Source organism: Artemia sp. Qi Xiang Cuo, chromosome 6 (genome assembly GCF_049724085.1).
Source record: "Artemia sp. Qi Xiang Cuo chromosome 6, ASM4972408v1, whole genome shotgun sequence".
Lineage (NCBI taxonomy): Eukaryota > Metazoa > Arthropoda > Branchiopoda > Anostraca > Artemiidae > Artemia > Artemia sp. Qi Xiang Cuo.
In genome coordinates, this window is record NC_142799.1 from 48,446,363 (window position 1) to 48,464,636 (window position 18,274).

At 38.3% G+C, this 18,274-nt stretch overlaps 1 protein-coding gene across 1 annotated transcript in view; it reads right to left on the bottom strand.

Annotated features, from left to right (window-relative positions):
- Positions 1-18,274, bottom strand: part of Grx3 (Glutaredoxin 3) — a 48,212-nt gene that overhangs the window by 19,999 nt on the left and 9,939 nt on the right. The window contains exon 2 of the mRNA XM_089091062.1: positions 1,673-1,775. Within this exon, the coding sequence (XP_088947188.1) occupies positions 1,673-1,775 (103 nt within the window). The remainder of the gene's footprint in view (positions 1-1,672; positions 1,776-18,274) is intronic.

Genomic DNA, 18,274 nt, shown 5'->3' on the forward strand with positions numbered 1-18,274 from the left:
CCAAGGCTCAATTTTAGGCCCACTGTAAGTCCTGGTTCATGTGAATGACCTAAGTCGCGTTCTGAACCCTAACTCCAGGACTTCACGGTGCTGCAAATTATGTTGCGACCTAGAAATTTCGAGCAACGATAATGAATCGGATGAACTTGATGCGTTCGCGGATGACACTAAAAAGGCCTCCTGTGACACCGACATGTCAGCGCTCCAAAGTAAACTTGAGGTCATCTTAGAAGAAACTTACATACGATGGATACCAGTCGATTCGTAATAAATGTTGACAAATCTTGTGTTCTCTTCTTTTCAAGGATTGGAACTCTTCGCCCAGAAGTATCTGGAATAACTACTTCTCGAGGAACGATCAGACGACCAAAAACTGGCTATGCCAGGTACCTAGGTGTACTCCTTGACGAAAACTTGTCCTTCGTGCATCACATCCACGCTGTGGAGCTGAAGCTCTCCTGTAATCATGGGATTATCAGGAAACTGAAACACACACTCCCTCGAAAACCCTTCGTCTACTTTATGATGGACTTATCAAGCCTCATCTGCAGTATTTTTCGTCAAATTGGCAATCAACATTTACCTCCAACCTGAAAAGGCTTGATTCAATCCACAAACGTGTCCTGAAAATAATCGGAAATATTGACGATTTTCTTTCCTGTGAAACAATTTATCATTTATCATGCTCAGTTATCGTTTTCAAATTTTTGTTCGGATTACTTCCATCAGCATTCCACAGTCTATTCCAGTTGGTATCGGAAAAACATCCTAGGAACACGAGATCTGCCTCAAACCTTTTGATGAAACGAACACCTACAGTACGGTCAGATTTTGCACCGGATGTGGCGTGCGCGAAAGTGTGGAACGTGCTTCCAAAAGAGCTGAGATGTAGGAGTTCCCTTGGGTCTTTTAAAAATAATTTGAAAAAATATCTTATTGAATTTCAAAAAATAGAGTTAATTAATAATTGAGATTTTTTTAATTACTATCATTATTATATTGGTTTGTTTGTTTTTATTTATTTATAATTATTTTGTAAGGTTAAGGTAGCTATGCTTTCGGGGAAGAATGGGGGGGGGGATCTCTTAGATAATGAATTGTATGGATGAGAGATCTGGTTGTGTTGAAGAGTAAAGCGAGAGTCATAAAGCGTGATTAGGAGGAATCGTTATTTTTTTTAAGGGACTCAACGTGCGTGTTTTGCATAGAGAAGTTTATCTATGTTTATTTATTTCTATTTGTTTTAATAAAACCCGATTGAATTGAAAAAAAATTGATATAAGCATCATAAAGCAAAACATACTAACAGAAAACATTTTACTTGGAGATTACTCACTTTCCATGCCAAGCACTTAGCAGTCATCTAAAACTAATTTTGAAATATTTTGCTCTTCCAAATTATCCAATATAAGAATGGTCTTAGACAGAATGACATTGGGCCAAAATTTCACCAAAAAATCACATAAGACACTTTACCTTACTGAGTAAGTGTTAGTGTGTGGCTGTTGTGTGGGGAAGAAGTTGTGGCATGGGGAGTTTTGTAGGTGCGAAGTTGTGTAAGCGGATAGCTGTGGTGGCGGGGAGCATGTGGGGGAGGAGCTGTACGATAAGGGGTATGAGTTAGGAACTGTCTTGCAATCTAAAAATTCGTAAACACACATTTATTACGTACCTTAAGTCCTGGATCCTTTTCGAGCTCCTCAAATACATTTCTGAGGACTTTGCATTGCTCAGCCCAGTCAGCATAAAAATGGACTACTATCAGGCCCAGGTGTCTAGAAAAAAATAAGACATTGTTGAGATGAGGAGGTTAAAATCTGCAATGGGATGGTGCCATAATTGGTCCCAATATATATATATATATATATATGTATAGTGATTAGTGATTCGTTGTTAGATTGCCCTCCATCGTATCATATTATATCAAAAACTCATCCGTTTTCTTACATTCACCATTCAGGCGGTAAGAGCAATATTGACCAACTTATTTGCTAACCTAGTATTACTACATCAATAGTGTTTGTACATGCTGAAGAACAAGATTTAGACCATATCCCTATTTCACTTGCTCTTACGCTTAATATAAACCTTGCAAGTATTTATAAAGTACCCCGGTCTTCAAAATGGTTTGAAAAAAGTAATTGGAAGATACCTGTTGTCTACCTGTGACAACAGGTACCTGTGATGTCCCTCTCTATATGTTTACACTAACAAACCTGTTGTCTGCTATACGAGTTCCCTATCATCTACTCCAGCGCTCTATACCAGTGAATTGAAAAAAGGACCTGGATTGCTATTATAATCAAATAATTAATGGTCTAAAAGATGCCGAGGAAGTTGCAGTGCCGCTGCAACGTGTTAGATGAGGTACGCAAAAACCTATTTGGTATTTAGATCCTAATTTAAAAACTTAGAAAAATAAAGCAAAGCTTTGGTTAAAAGTATGGAATGAATGTGATAGACCGCCTTGTGGAATTGTATCTGACCTTAAGCGTAAGACGCGCAGTGAATATAAAAAATATCTTAAGTCAGTACGTTATTGTGGTACGGATTTTCCAGTGTCAAAGAGAGAATGGCGAAAAGTTATTAATTCTGAGTCGATTAGAAGTGATATGCCAAGTAGTGATTGTCTTCCTGCATCTGCTTGGCATGACCATTACTCGTTTATTTTTTCTAATATTAATTAACGTGTGCATTTTTTGTATACTCCTTCTCTTTCTACTATTTTTAGTACCCCCCCCCCCCTATCTCAGCGTCTTTGTATCCCCATTTCTCTTTCATCCGTAGTTGAAGCAATTAAGAAACTTAAATCAGATAATGTTGATAATGATGGTATATCTAGATTTCACCTTTTATTAGTTTGCTCCCCCCTCCCCTTATTGACCATCTACGCCTACTTTTCCAGATGTGTATTTATACTTCTAGTGTACCGGAGAGTTTTTTGTGTGGTACTGTTTCTTCAATTTAAAGTGGGGAAATTCTCCTTTAATTTGCTCTTCTTACCGACCTATTACTAGTAGAATGGGGGGTACCAGCGCGGACGGGACTCCTTATATGGGCATAGAATACGGACGGGACTCCATATATGGGCATAGAGTCATTAGGGAGAACACGTGGTTAATGGGGTCAATGACCTCTTTTTCCAAGGTCGATTTATTTGATGTTTCTATGTGTAATAACTCCGGAACGAAGGTTGCACATGCGCATTGAATTCTAACGGGAAACAATGTTATTGATCTAGGACTCGAGGGGGAAGTGAATTTCCGAGAACTTGATTGCGTAATCGATCGCGAATGTTATGATCCAGAAATAGTATTTGTTGTTGTTGCTCTAGGCAATGTTATGAGTTTCCCGGAAACAGTTAGATCATGTGTTTCCTTCTCAGCCAATCAGCGAGTCGGTTACATCCCCCTTCTCAACCAATCAGAGGGCTTGTTACATATGGTTTTCCCCGTTACATAACAATTCGCCCTTGAGATTTCGTATATAACGGGCATGCAATGTAATTCAATTATCAGAAAGTATTGTGACACATTTGAAACAACAATGGATAAATTTGATGAATTAGAAGCCATGTCAACTTCAATTTGCAATGTAAGTACATTTTTTATTTTCAAACGAATTTTCCTTGGACATCCTCCAGTATATTCAGCTAAAACGTAAATATATTCCTTTACCCCAAATCCCCCCCCCCAAACCATACAAACATCATTATAATCAATGGAAAACATAAAATACATTCTTTTACCCTCGAAACCTAACCCCCCCCCCCAAACCATACAAACATCATTATAATTAATGGAAAACATAAAATATATTCTTTTACCCTCGAAACCTAACCCCCCCCACCATTGTTTTACAATCCCAAATTCTCGCAAAAAGAAATAATTCTCTTTTCATTAAAGTTTGAATTTTCTCAATTGTAATCTTTTCTCTAACTGAGACATCCATCGCTCTGTTGTTATTAGCTCGCTCTGATTTGACACAAGACTCCAATGTGAGGCCTATAATTAGCTGTCACCCTTTTTCTGGTGTGTTCAAGCTATCGGTCTGGTCGAAGGGTTTTGTTTTGGCTGTCAAATTAAAACGGTTTTAAGCAAAAAGAGATTGTTGTATATTAAGCTTGTAGTTTCGTAACCTTGTATTTGTCAGAGAGCCGGTGAAAGAGATTATTTTCAAATTAAGTTTAACAATATATTTAGAACATTATGTGAAAGGGGGAGGGGTCAAGACAGTGCTTATAACAGCTTCTTTTTAAGTAAATTATGTAAAGGGGGGAGGACAAGGCCTTCAATTCTACCTCCATCAGTGTAAAATGAAAACAAACTATTTCTTCGCATTAAAAGTAAGGGCATTGTATTTGTCAGAGAGCCGGTGAAAGAGATTATTTTCAAATTAATTTTAACAACATATTTAGAACATTATGTGAAAGGGGGGAGGGGGCAATAAATTGCTTCTAAAAGCTTCGTTGTAATTAAATTAAGTAATGGTGGAGGGCAATGCCTTCAATTCTACCGCCATCAGTGTAAAATGAAAACAAACTATTTCTTCGCATTAAAAGTAAGGGACTAGTATTTGTCAGAGAGCCGGTGAAAGAGATTATTTTCAAATTAAGTTTAACAATATATTTAGAACATTATGTGAAAGGGGGGAGGGGGCAATACCTGGCGTCGAACAGCGTCGTTGTAATTAAATTATGGACGGGGAGCGGGCAAGGCCGTCAAGTCTACCGCCATCAGTGTAAAATGAAAACAAACTATTTCTTCGCATTAAAAGAAAGGGTCTTTTATTTGTCAGAGAACAGGTGAAAGAGATTATTTTCAAATTAAGTTTAACAATATATTTAGAACATTATGTGAAAGGGGGAGGGGGCAAAACAATGCTTCTAACAGCTTCGTTGTAAGTAAATTATGTAATGGGGGAGAGCAATGCCTTCAATTCTACCGTCATCAGTGTAAAATGAAAACAAACAGTGCAGGGCTAGAAAAGTCTTTGGGAGTTGCATGAAGCTAATATTATGTATAAATTGAATAGCATTTTAACCTATGTATGCAAAATATAGCCCTACAGGTCGATGGGTTAACGATCTAATTTAAAGCCTATAGACCGGAAAATTTAATATTTTTCTAAATGGTAAAAATAGAAACAATGATTCCTATCCTATGGCTATAGACTACTGATTGTCTAATAAAAACGTTTGATTTCTAAGCTTAATATATTTCTCGCGAAATTTTTACTTTTTGCTTTACTGAAAAGAGATAAATTACATGGATGAGGGTACTAACTTTCTTTCTGTAAAAAAAAGGGGCAAATTATTTTGATACTAATTTTTTCTCTTCTTTTTAAGGTAAATTATGAAGAATGCTTGCCGCCGTCACCCACTAAGAAAGCGAAAGTGGATGAGTCAAGACCATCCATTATTAAGTATGCTGGCCCAACCCCAAAACATGCGTTGTCGGCCCAAGTGCAGCCATCACTGTAAGCCCCCATACAGTCCAGTCAAAACCTGAAAAGAGAATGGGTGGCTTCTTATAATATGGTGAACCCTGCCGGCTCATCTATACAATCCCATAACATCGCAGCCCAATCAACACAAGAACAGTGCGACGCCGCCCCGTACACCCTCTAACATGCACGACCTGGACCATCTGGCACCCAAGCCCAGACAGCTTATGCACCTGTAAGCATTTTTTCCTACCTATTTATTTCTTCCAATGTTTTTTTCTTTTTCAATCCCAATATAAACTTATCTCTGTGAGTTATTAACCCCTCACCCCCCCCCCCCCAACCATTGTTTTCTCTGCCCCCCCCTCCCTCGGAGATATCTAAATGTAATTTTTTTGCAAAGAAACCACTCTTTTCTAATCTTTGCTATTTTCTATGCATTCACCCCTATCGCTTCGCCGCTATCTCATAAGCGAATATTTTTAGGTAATTTCAATTAATGCTCACCATTTGAAACTCAAAATCCCCTATTTTTCACATTTGAATATCAAATAGTTTTAAGAGAAGGAACTGAGAGAGATTATTCCCATTTATCTATCTGTCACATATGGATCCCGTAATTTGCTCAAGGATATTTTTAAAATAGATTTCAATCTTACAAACCCTTGCCAATATTTTAGTGATGGGGAAACATTGTTGACAATATACTGAGTTAACGGTTTACAGCATTTAATTGTACTGTTTCCTCGTCTGAAGTTCGGTCTTGGAAATCGGAACACTGGCGCGGCGGCTTTCAATAAGTGTGATCTAATGAAGAGTTCACCGAACCTGTAGAACGGACTTAGAGAGATACTTGGACTTATGCAGTCTAAGCGAATATTTCAACTTTTGGCGGACTGTATGTAAATGCCTGGGAGCCACGGTGGGGACCGGGAAGTGCCACTCGGCCCGAGAAGCGCTGTGGGAAACGTCGTGGGAAGCACCGCAATGGTCTCTAATCAAAAAAAAAAAAAAACAGCATGGCTGATTTGAACACTTTGAAAATAAGCTATTTTTTTAACAAAATCAAATTACCACCTTCCATGTAAAAGCGACGTTTTAGTTCGTAAATATCTTATATTAAGTTGAAAATTGACTGCTTTCAGAATATCAATAGTTGTGGAGGGAACAGTGTATTAACCAAATGCTATTATGTGCATACTGCTACTACTACTAAGCGCTGACTTTAAATACTAATCCAAATTTTAACTGTAGTGATGATTTGAACACATTAAAAATAAGCCATTTTTTCATTTGTAGATTGTCCTGGTTCTATACTCGCAATCTCCCCCCTGCTCGTCAGTAGGAAAAGGAGAGGAAGCAAAAGTGGAGTCCCCCAACAATTTAACATGTGACGATAGCATTGAAGTACCTTTTAATATTGACGAGTTTTTAGATGATTTTCTTTTTAATTTAGATAGTAGCAGAGTTGAACTGGGGGACTTGAGCAAAAATACCTTGAAAATTTTAGACTTTTTTAAAAACTATTTAAATAGTACCCCTCCTCCGCCAACTTCCTATCCCCTAACGAATCCACTTCGAACAACTGAAGTGGAGCATTCCTCAGATATTGTTGAACAACTTGGGGGAGGGGGTAATAAACACGAGGGGGCGGGGGGTACACCATTTCCCGATTTTCAGCTGTCCAACAGAATTTTAAATAATATAGTTGTTTTCACTGCAACGTTTGGGGATCCTTTTAATTCACTTATGGGGGGAAATTGTGTTTATGACCCTGGAGAAATTGTGGGGGTATAGTTAGACGAAGGGTTTGCACGTCTGGATAACCGAATTTAAGGGGGGGGGAGGTATTCAATGAGGTTTTTTATTGTTCTAAAAGTGTTTTATTTGGATGAGTGAAAAAGTAAAGTGTACTTTCAGTTTATATTTTTCGATATGCGTTTGGTTTATTCAAATTTGGAAAATATTGGGGGGGCTTTCATCGATTGGGTCGATCAAATTATAACGCATCTCGAGAACTTTAATGAAAATGGGAGTGGCTCTCTAGTTCTTTTTGTTGAAAATTTAAGTGTAAATATTTGTAAATTTAAGAAAGATTTTATTTTAAGAGGGGGGCATAGGGATAAGGGCATAGTTTTAAATTATAATCCAGATCTAGAAGGTTGTAAAGGTGTCCAGCAGATCTGTTTTGAAACAGATCAAAAGTGTTTCAGATATGCTTTCCTCATCTCAGCATACGAGCCTCAAGCTCAGGACGCTAGTAAGAAAAATTTAGACAACTGGGCTATGCATGGGAAGGAAGGGTCCGGTTTTCCCATTGTAGATTTTTCTTGTTTGGAGGGGAAATATCCAGTAACGGTAAGATCCATTGATATTTTTGAAAGGGCTAATGCCCATTTAAATATTGGCGTTACTGTGGTTCAATACGAAACAGAATTTCTAAGATGGAACTCGTTCTAAAAAGAAGGGGGTGGTCTTCCCTATAAGGAGCCCGTCAGTTGATTTGGTTAAACACTGGGTTTGGTTGCTTTACACACCACCTAGTCAACCGAATATAATCGGTCATTTTAACCCTATCACAGACATCAGTAGATTTCTGGGAGGTGGTAAGGATCTAGGAGAACGTTTATAATGTCGAACATGCTTGACAAAAGTCCGTGGTGTCTAGAAACTACGGAAACACATGAAGCACTGTGGCCGGTACTGACCCCAGACAGTGAAAACGGGCTCAGGGCATGGGTTCATTCTACATTTCAAAAATTTTCAGAATACCCTTTTTCAGTGTAAAACAATATCTTTGTACTGTGAAGATAAGCTGGTGGAGATAAACGACCCCCAATTTCCAAACCGAGTTAAAGAACATCAGGCTATTGCAGTTTCATAGGCACACGCGCAAAGAGACAGTTCGATCACACTGCAGTTGTTAGAAATAGTTGAAACATGGGATTAGAACTAGCGCAAGGTTAAGGCACTGATTCCACTGATTTGCATGGTTAATGGTGCTATTTCTCGTTTTAGAAATGCCCATTATCCAATTGTGTTTTCCACAGAGGATCGTCTCGCAATTAAAAAAAAAAAAATATGTTGGGTTTGTAAGGGGGAGTTTGCAAAGGAGGATAAGGGGACTAAAGGGAAAAGAGGGGGGAGGGGGAAAGTCAGAGATCATAATAACTTGTGGCAGGAAATATCCTCGGGGGTAGTAATTTTAGGGGAGTTGCGCATCAATCGTGTAATTTAAATGTTAACCAGCAGTTTTTTATCCCTGTTTTTATTCATAATTCCAATTAAGATTTAAAATTTATTTTACCGGCACTGGCACGTATGCATAGGGAGGGAGGGGGAGTAGATTGTCCATGGGTAAATAGTTCATTTACCTACAACATAATTCCAAAATCGGCCTTAGAAGTTACTGCTTCTCGAACTGAAATGGCAGGCAGTGAATAATGGGCATATGTGCTGTAATAAAATCATGTTTTTATATTCCTTTATTTTTTTCTCCAAGGAATTGAGTCAATTGATTCAAGTAAAAAAAAGTTACAAATTTGATAGCTTTCCCTTGCTTAAACATCACTTTCCAGGCGGTGAAATGTATGAGCTGTTGCCCTGCAAAGGCATAAACGCAAATGACCATTACTGTGCTGGTATACGCTTCAGCGAGGTCGAACTACCTCCAATTGAAGCTTTTTACAATTCACTAATCAACAGTGAATGTATAGCCGCGGAGTATGAGTTGGCCAAGAAGGTGTGGTCCAAGGGGTATTGTAAAAATGGGTGGGATTATTGTAGACTGTACTTGGCCAGTGACGTTCTAACTCTGTTGGATATATTCTGTAAGAACACAGACCAGATCTATTCAGAGTTTGGGTTAAATATAAGCTATCATTTTTCCGCGCCCCATTTAGTAATTGATTTAATTTTAAACATTAGCAGGGAGGAAATATGCCTAATCACCGACGTAGATCAACACCTTTTTGTAGAGCGTTCAATGTGGGGAGGGTATGTTTTTCATGGGGACCGCGTCTTATCAACCGATCCGAGCGGACAAAGCACCGGTGCAAAGTCAAATGCAGTGTTCTTGGACATGAACTCATTGCACCCCTCGGCAATGTCCCACTGCTCTCTGCCGTGTGGGAACTATCAATGGCTTGAGAATCCTTGTGAGTTCCCCGATATTACCACCGTCGAGGACAATGGGCCACAAGGATGGTTCTTTGAAGTTGACGGTCACATTCCGCTGGCGCTTCCCGACTCAGTCAAAGATTTTGTCTTTCCCTGTATCAATCGGCCCATGAGCAGGGACTCTCTGAGCCCCTACAATCGTTCATTGGTTGAGGATATGGGGATGCACTGGACTCCCTCCAAACAGAAACTGATTGCTGATTTGGACCCTAAGGAGAATATCGTTGTTCACCATGTGCTTTTGCACTGGATGGTGAGCAACGGTTTCAATATCACCAAAATACACAGGGTCCTGCAGTTCAATCAGCGACCCTACTTGAAAACGTTTATCGACACCTTTGTCGATAAACGCTCTAAGGCAAATTCAAAGGTGGAGAAGGAAATGTACAATCTCATCCTAAATTAAGTGTTTGGCAAAATGTGTGAAAGCGTTCGTAATAGATATCGATGCGATGTTGTGACTGACCCTCTAGAGTGGGCACGAACTATAGCCGATCCCACTTTTATATCGTTCACAAGCATAGAGACCGGCATGGTTCTTCTATACAGGCGAAAGCGAAATGTAGTGCTGAACAAGAATATAGCAGGCGGCAGTTCAGTACTGGAAATTTCAAAAAGCTCATGTTGTCGTTCTTTTACAATGTGTGCAAGGTGCAATGGCCACGGGAGGGGAGGTTCAAGTTTACTATGGTGATACAGATTCTCTGCTGTTAAAGGTAAATGGGACTGAATTGGATTTATTGGGTGATTTGCAAAATGGGATACACATCAGCTCGCGGATGGATTTCGCCAACTGGAATCCATCTCTCTGCCCCGAGTTGGTGAAACGTCAAGCCCCCAACCAATTATTAATGTTAAAATCAGAGACGGGGAGTGATTTGATATCCAGGGGGGTGTTCCCGGGCCCCAAAGTCTATTGCGTTGAAACTCATAGTGGGGAAGAAAAGAAGGCGTGTAAAGGGGTGCCTACACATTTTGTAAAGAGCAATTTCAACATGAGTGTGTACAGAGACTGTGTAGAAAGTAGCCTAGTGCCGAGAGCACAAGTGCTTGTAATTCGCTCTCTACAGTATAGAAATTATACTGTGAGAGTGGAAAAGAATGCAATGTCGTGTATATCCGACAAAGTCTATGTGCTCGAGAATGGTGTGACTGTCCTACCCCACGGCCATTACCGTATTTCAGATCGGGTTGAATGCGTAGACTATCGCAATCAACTTGGTCTGGATAAATTAACCTAATCTGAACTAACCACCACCCAACCCGGTCATAAATTAACTAATCCCACTCCACCTACCTTAACCACCACCACCACTACCCTGCAGGGATGATAACAATTCTTTTTTCACCGCGTCGCCCGGGGGGGGGTCCCTTCCCGCGGCCGCCCAGGGGGGTGGGGGGTCCCGCCTGCGGCTGGCCGGCCTTCGGCCCCGCGGTCCCTGGGGGGGACACCACCTTTAAATTCACCGTAATCAATTTCAATGTTGCTAGCAATTTCAAAGTTTCTTTTTTTTTTTGTACAATAATTTTTTTATATAAAAGTGTTTTTTTTTTTTTTTTTTTTTTTTTAAATTAAAATTTTTTATTTTTAAAAAATTTCTTTAAAATATTGAAAGAAAATTTTTTTTTATAAAATTTTTTTAAAAAGATTTTATAAAGAAAAGTATTAATGTACAAAAGTGTTGTACAGAAAAGTTTTTAAAGACAATAAGTGTTTATCAAAAAGTGTTATCATTGCCGAGTTCGCGTTAAACAAATAGAGTTTTCATGTTGACCAAGTGTCATGTTTAACAATTTTTATCATTTTGCTGTAATAAATGTTGCCATGAAATATTTTTTTTTTTTTTGTTCTTGAATAGATAGATCTATGGGGAAATTACTACTTATTCTTTGAGCACATATGATTTACAGTTAGTTGTAGTCCGACTGTTGTCCCCAACAGCAGCATGTATCAATTTAAAACACCCTTCAGATCGTTTCTGTGTGGTCCCTTTATGTCGGGGAAAACAACACTTTTAGCTAGAATAATTCAAAATTGCGATAAAATGTTTTTGGAGAAGCCGAAAAAAATCTACTATTGCTATAGTATTTCGCAGGAGTCATACGATCAAATAAAGTAGAGTGCCACCACCAGAACAAGATATTTCCTACGGGGACTTGTTGTTTTAAGTAGTATTGAACTAATATCGTGGTTTATTATTGACGATTTGGCTGAATCCATTGAACAAGTCTCGATGGAAATGTTAAAATTGTTCACTGTTTGCTCCCACCATGAACACATTTCCGTTACTCTGGTTCTACACAATCTGTTTCATCAGAGCAAATGTATGCGAACCCTTGCTTTGAATTGTACCGTCTATATTATCTATCGAGTCGTTCGTGATTCTAGCTAGCTCTAAACTCTCAATAAGCAGATATAACCCAGCGCCCCGAAAATTATGCTGTCAGCCTACACAAAGGCGACAAGCAATCCCTAAGGTTACTTTTTGCCGGATATTAATAAGATCACGCCAGAGTATCTACGAGTAGTCACCGACATTTTAGACAATGAAATTACAGTATATCTTCCGGTGAACAGTAGGAAAGACTATCAGTCGCCATTATGACACTGAAGAAACTACACGAACAACGACATCTGTTTTCCGTTTTAAGCACTTCAAAACCCTTGCTTAGGAAGGATATACTCAAACATAGGGTTGAAAATGATTTCATTAATCTAATATCTGAACTTCTTTTAAATTTAACTGAGGGCAATGTTCAACTGCCAGAAGGTATTAGACAACAGAAAAAGCAACATCGTTCCACTCTACGCGCCTGGGCTTTTAAAAAAAAGGGAAAAAAATTTAAAAGAACACGGCTCCTTCAAGCAGGCGGTAGCTTTTTCACACTTTTACTGCCAATCATTGCAGGACTTGTATACAGTTTTCTCTAGTAAGAATGGCAAAACCCTATAAATTGACACCATTTGAACTTGTCCTCTCGCCCGTCGAACATTTTGAAGACAATCTAAGCAAATTCATTAACGATGAGAATATTGCCGATGACAAAAAACTGCTTTTACTTCAAGATGCATTGCGACGTGTGGACAAACATAAACCATATCGCGAGAGACCCGGTCCCTCTAAACAGGAAACATCTCAAGATCCTACACAATCAAAGGAGAAGGAATTGATTTCAAGTGTATTGAAAATTGGAAACCTAGTGCCACTCACCTATCGAGAACAGAGTAAAAGAGTATTATCTTATCTCATGTCGGAAGCTGGCGATCAAGTTCAAGTCGAGAGCACAGGGAAACGAATTATAATTCAAGGAAAAAGTTATAATCTAGTTGATTTAATTTGTGATATGGTGACGAATCGTGAAGGACTCATATCCTTTGACGATAATCTATACACCTTTCTGTGTGTATCAAACTTTCCCAAAAGTCTCATTGGCAATAAGCAAATTCTACAGAAACTAAGAGAAATATAGTCATCCACCTCCAACACCATTTAAAAAAGAAGAAGATTCAATATTTGAAGATATTAGCAACGCCACTGATTTTACAAAACCTGTGACTGCTAGTCAAAAGCGAAGACGAATTGATTTACCCACCAGTGTGCAAAAGAGGAGTGGACATTACACTACGCGTTTATGCTCAAAATAGATAAAGTTCTGAAAGGTGTCTATGAAAATACTGGCGAAGCGGGAAGTTTAAGTTCCCCCAAAACGCTTTCCAAAGCTGTCTCCGGCACCATCACATTGAAAAATGCAAAAGAGTATCTAGAAAATGAACCGAGTTACACACTACATCGAAATCACAGGCTTCGCAGTAAACAATATCGACAAACTAAAGCCTTTTTCCATCTGCATATAATGCAAATGGATCTTTTAACTTTAAACGCACTTCAACAACCTCACAATGCGCCCTACAAATATATTCTTGTGGCAATCAGTATCTTTAGTCGCTATGTCTATGCCAGTCCAATGCGATCAAAGAGAGGTATTGAAGTTGCTCAAGCCATTGAAAGTATTCTAAAACTTGATTCGTATAGACAACCTTACTTGTATCGCGTTAGTGAATTTTCTAATTCTTCTGTTCAAAGGGTTCTTTTGAAATAAATGACAATACAATACCATAGTCACAGCCCAATAAAGGCTACATTGACTGACCGATTGATTATAACAATTCGTCAATTTATTTCAAGATATTGAACTTTGAAAAATACACCGGCTTTTATTCATGATTTAGATAAAATCATGCAGATATACAACCATCGACCCCATCGATCTCTGTCCAACTCTACACCAACGGATGTTCACTACAATGAAAATACATTTGATGCTTTTCTAAAGCAATACTCCAAGGGTGAAAAAGAGAAAAAAAAGAAGAAATTTAAGGTTGGTGATACTGTTAAAATTAATAGAAACACCAATATTTTTGAATAAGGAAATTATTTATAGAGCATTTAACTTTTTAGAGTGGAAAAAGTTCTAGAAACCGTACCCACGATATATCAACCGCAAGATACCAAAGATGATGAGATTCTCGGCAGTTTTTATGAATATGAACTGCAAAAAGTTAGAAACACTAGTGAAATTTATCAAATTGAAAAGATATTAAAGAGTCGTACACGCCATGGCAAGAAACAGTTGCTTGTTCGCTGGCTAGGATACAACTCAGATTTTGATTCTTGGGTCAGTGCTGAAGATATTGACAATGCCCAATGATTTCTATGTGACTTTTATGTCCAATGTTTCTGATCCTCTCTACAATGACTTGAATAGAACAAGTGATTATTGGACAAAACTCTCCCCCACCATCAAATTCGACGAGGGAAAGTATGAAGTGGCTCTTGTCGACTGTATTCTCAAAAATACCTATGACATCCTGAGAAAGGATCGTACATATGAAATAAAAATTAGACCCTATGATTGGCCGCCTCCATCAGCAAGTGATCAAGAACAAATTCAAAAAATCAAGTGGATGGATTATCCATATATTGAATTACCCTACGAGGAACTCACCTGTATGAATGATTTATGTCGTTCTATTAATAAAAGAATTTCCACTCGTAAAAAGGGGGCTTTTCATTTCAACTATTCAATAGAGGAGGGCAAGATCTACATTAGTTCACCTATTGCCAGTGAAAAGGTTATTCTCAACGATAATCTAAAGGATGTTCTTGGCTTTAAGCTCAATATAATCAATGATAAAAGTGCCGGAAACACTAATTTCATTTTTGCTGACTATCCGCCTGCCTTCTCCACTGACACCTCAATATTTCTCTACGCTTCATTTGTGGAAACATCTCGAGTTGGTAATTCAAATGTTCCCCTCCTACGAGTTCTTGAACGAAAAACTAATCAAGAACATATTCACCACTACAATATAAAGCATCTTCAGTATATTCCCGTAAACACTTCCTATTTGGAACTCTGTCAGTTAACACTAAGAACCGAATTGGGTGATCCAATAGCAATTTCAAAAGGTTTAGCTGTGATTACATGCCATTTTCGACCCATCGTTCAACAGCATGTCTAATAAAAAAGTGGTATTCACTTGTCCTGATATTGACTGCTATGTTAATACTCTTGGCCCGAGACAACAGGGCAATGGAATGGACTACTACAAAGGACGCTCGTCAATGTCTGGCTATGGTCTTGGCAGTTGGTTTGCTAAGCTGTTTCGCTCTTCACTACCACTGGCTAGAAAATATCTTGTACCGGCTGTGACAGATTTTGCATCCTCGACACTATACGATTGGGGCTCTGGCAAGGATTTTAAAAAAGTACTACGGAAAATCTTAGGTCCAGTGCGCGAACCCTTGGCGAGAGATTAAAACAAAATGGTAAAGGCTTAAAAAGGTCAAGAAACAATGCATCACTCATCAGTCTCTACTCAGGTCGGAAACGAAAGACATCATCCCTCTTGTCAAAGAAAAGAAGGAAAAAGCCGATACGTGCTGTAAACAGAAGTCCCAGGAAGAAAATTGTTAGATCGAAACTAGATTTCTTCTGCTAAAATGTCCTACCTACCCCATAAGGATTCTCAACCTTCAATCACCGCCTCATTGAATCTATTCAATGCTGAAAATGTTGATGTGAGTGTCAAGCATGGATACTATGAACAATTTTAACCACAACAACCCCTATCCGATAATATCCACTTTCAAATTTATTCCAATGAAGACTACCTTATGAACATGTCTTCAAAATTTTTAGATTTGCAAATGAAAGTCCGGAAATCCGATAATACATTTCCAATTCGGGCCGATGGGATATCCTATGAAAATTGTATACTACATAATTTATTTCGTCAAATTAGTGTCTACATCAATGGCACATTGGTGAGCACAAGCAACAATCTCTCAAATTATACAAGCTATATGCAATTCATGCTGATGAAACCCAAGTCATACAAGGAATTGAGAGGCACTTCCAATGGATATGAATATATTACTAATATTGATAGTTCAGATGTAATGAGAAATGCTGCAACTAGTGAATTACATCTAGTTGGAAAAATATATCATGAAATATTTAATATACCCCAATGGCTGCCGCCCAATGTTAAAGTGGATATAAAACTAACGCTTGCACCCTCCAATTTCATATTAAGAAAAGAACTTGCTGCCAATCCTGATGTAAGTCTCTCCCTCACCTCAGCAATACTTCATGTACGCAAACAACAGGTCATGAGTTCTGTTGCTTTGGCCGTGGAAAAACTGAGAGCCAATGGCAACAATATTAAACTACTTGTTCCTCATACAATCACCAATCAGCGTCATATTGCAATGGGTTCACGCACCTTCAACGATTCATCCTTTATCAATGGTGAAATTCCGTCAAAACTAGCATTGGCATTTGTAAAAAGCGCCAGTGCAATAGGATCATGGACTAAATGCCCACATAAATTCGAGATGTTTGGACTTTCATCTCTTGTGTGCAAAGTAAACGGTATCCCACTCTACAATCAATCTTTTGATAAATCCTATAGAACATTTTACGAGTTGACCATGCAAACCCTAGATCATGATTCTCAACTATTTGAAAATGGTATAACCGAAGATATGTTTGCTAAAACACATGGTATCATTGTACTGGATTTGTCAGGTACACAGGATATGAGTATAGTACGTACGGGGAGTGTGCGTTTAGAGTGTACATTTGCCGACCCATTGGCTGAGAGTATTGCACTAATCTCACTAAATCAATATGAAACCTATTGGGAAATCACTCCCAAAGGCAGTGTTCTACTAGACTTGGCGCCATGAACACCAGTCAAATAATCAATGCATTTAATATGCACCCCTACATGTCACAATACAAATCCTATTGTCTACCCTCGGACTTTCTTGGAAAAATTCAAAGTGTCAACAATACCTTGAGTATTGTTAATAGCAGTCCGTCGACTGTGTTGACGGGTCATTGGCTGTGCATCTATCAAACAATGAAGACGATTGAATTTTTTGATCCTCTTGGTCTACCCTACACATTCTACACACCCCACATCAGCAAATATATTGAGAGCAGTGGGAAAACTATTATTCAAAAATCGAAAGAGGGTGCAGGATCTAACGACTAAAAGCTGTGGCTTCCATGCGCTACTATATTTTGTGTTCCGATGCTGTGGCTATACTTACAAGCAGTTTCTCCACATTTATGTTGACAATCCCCGTCTGAACGACTTTCTAGTTGAAAATATCCTCTCACACCTGTATAGTATTGATTTCAGTGCCCTAAGAGTAAAGTGCTTAAAAAATGTTTGTGAATTTGTTTATTAATAAAATGCATATATATATACAACATTGTCTTTAAATCTTCACTTTAGATTTCTTCATATTCGATGTATAGTCAAATCTCGTGAAACACTAATTCTGTTAAATCATTTGGATTCACAGTATATTGATCTTGATTGACTGCAAAGTCAGGGTCACATTTTCTACAGTAAAATGTAACTTCACTCTTGTCATATCTCTTTTTATAGTAAATGATACTATTTGCATTCATATTATGAAATTCACTAGTTTAAATCTGTATATTTGAAGCAATATCAAATACAATGTTTTCAAATGGTGAATCACATTCGGTCACAGCCAAATAAAAATCACTTGGTTTATAGTAATTGTAGGTGGTGTCATCACAGCGATGACGTAGAAACCAAATTGTCTTGTTACCCCAACAGTTGAATCGTAGACCAGATTCCTCTTCCCAGAATAATTTAAATCCACGACGATACCATTCTCGTAGAAATAAACTAAAATCATGTTTAGGATTCTTTCCAATCATAGCGGGGTAAGTATTCTCCCACTGATCACATTTATCATAGTGAGAATTGGAGCACAGGTGCCCTCTAGGATGAGAGTCACACACCTCCTCAAGACATGAATTACATCCTTTAATTTGTACTGCATAGCCTCTATGTAATTTACAAGGATTACATAATTTACACTTTTCACTATAGTCATCAATAATTGTACAATTCTCACATTGATTCCAACTGCCAAGAGTGTACACGCAAAATGGACATATATAGAACATTTTTTGGTTTCCGATGTCAACTCACTCACAGCTAAAGCGAAACTGATCCTCTTCGTTTGATAAATTCAATGAGAGGGAAATGGTGGAGAGAGGAGTAACTCTGTAACGTTACCTCTTTAGAATGATG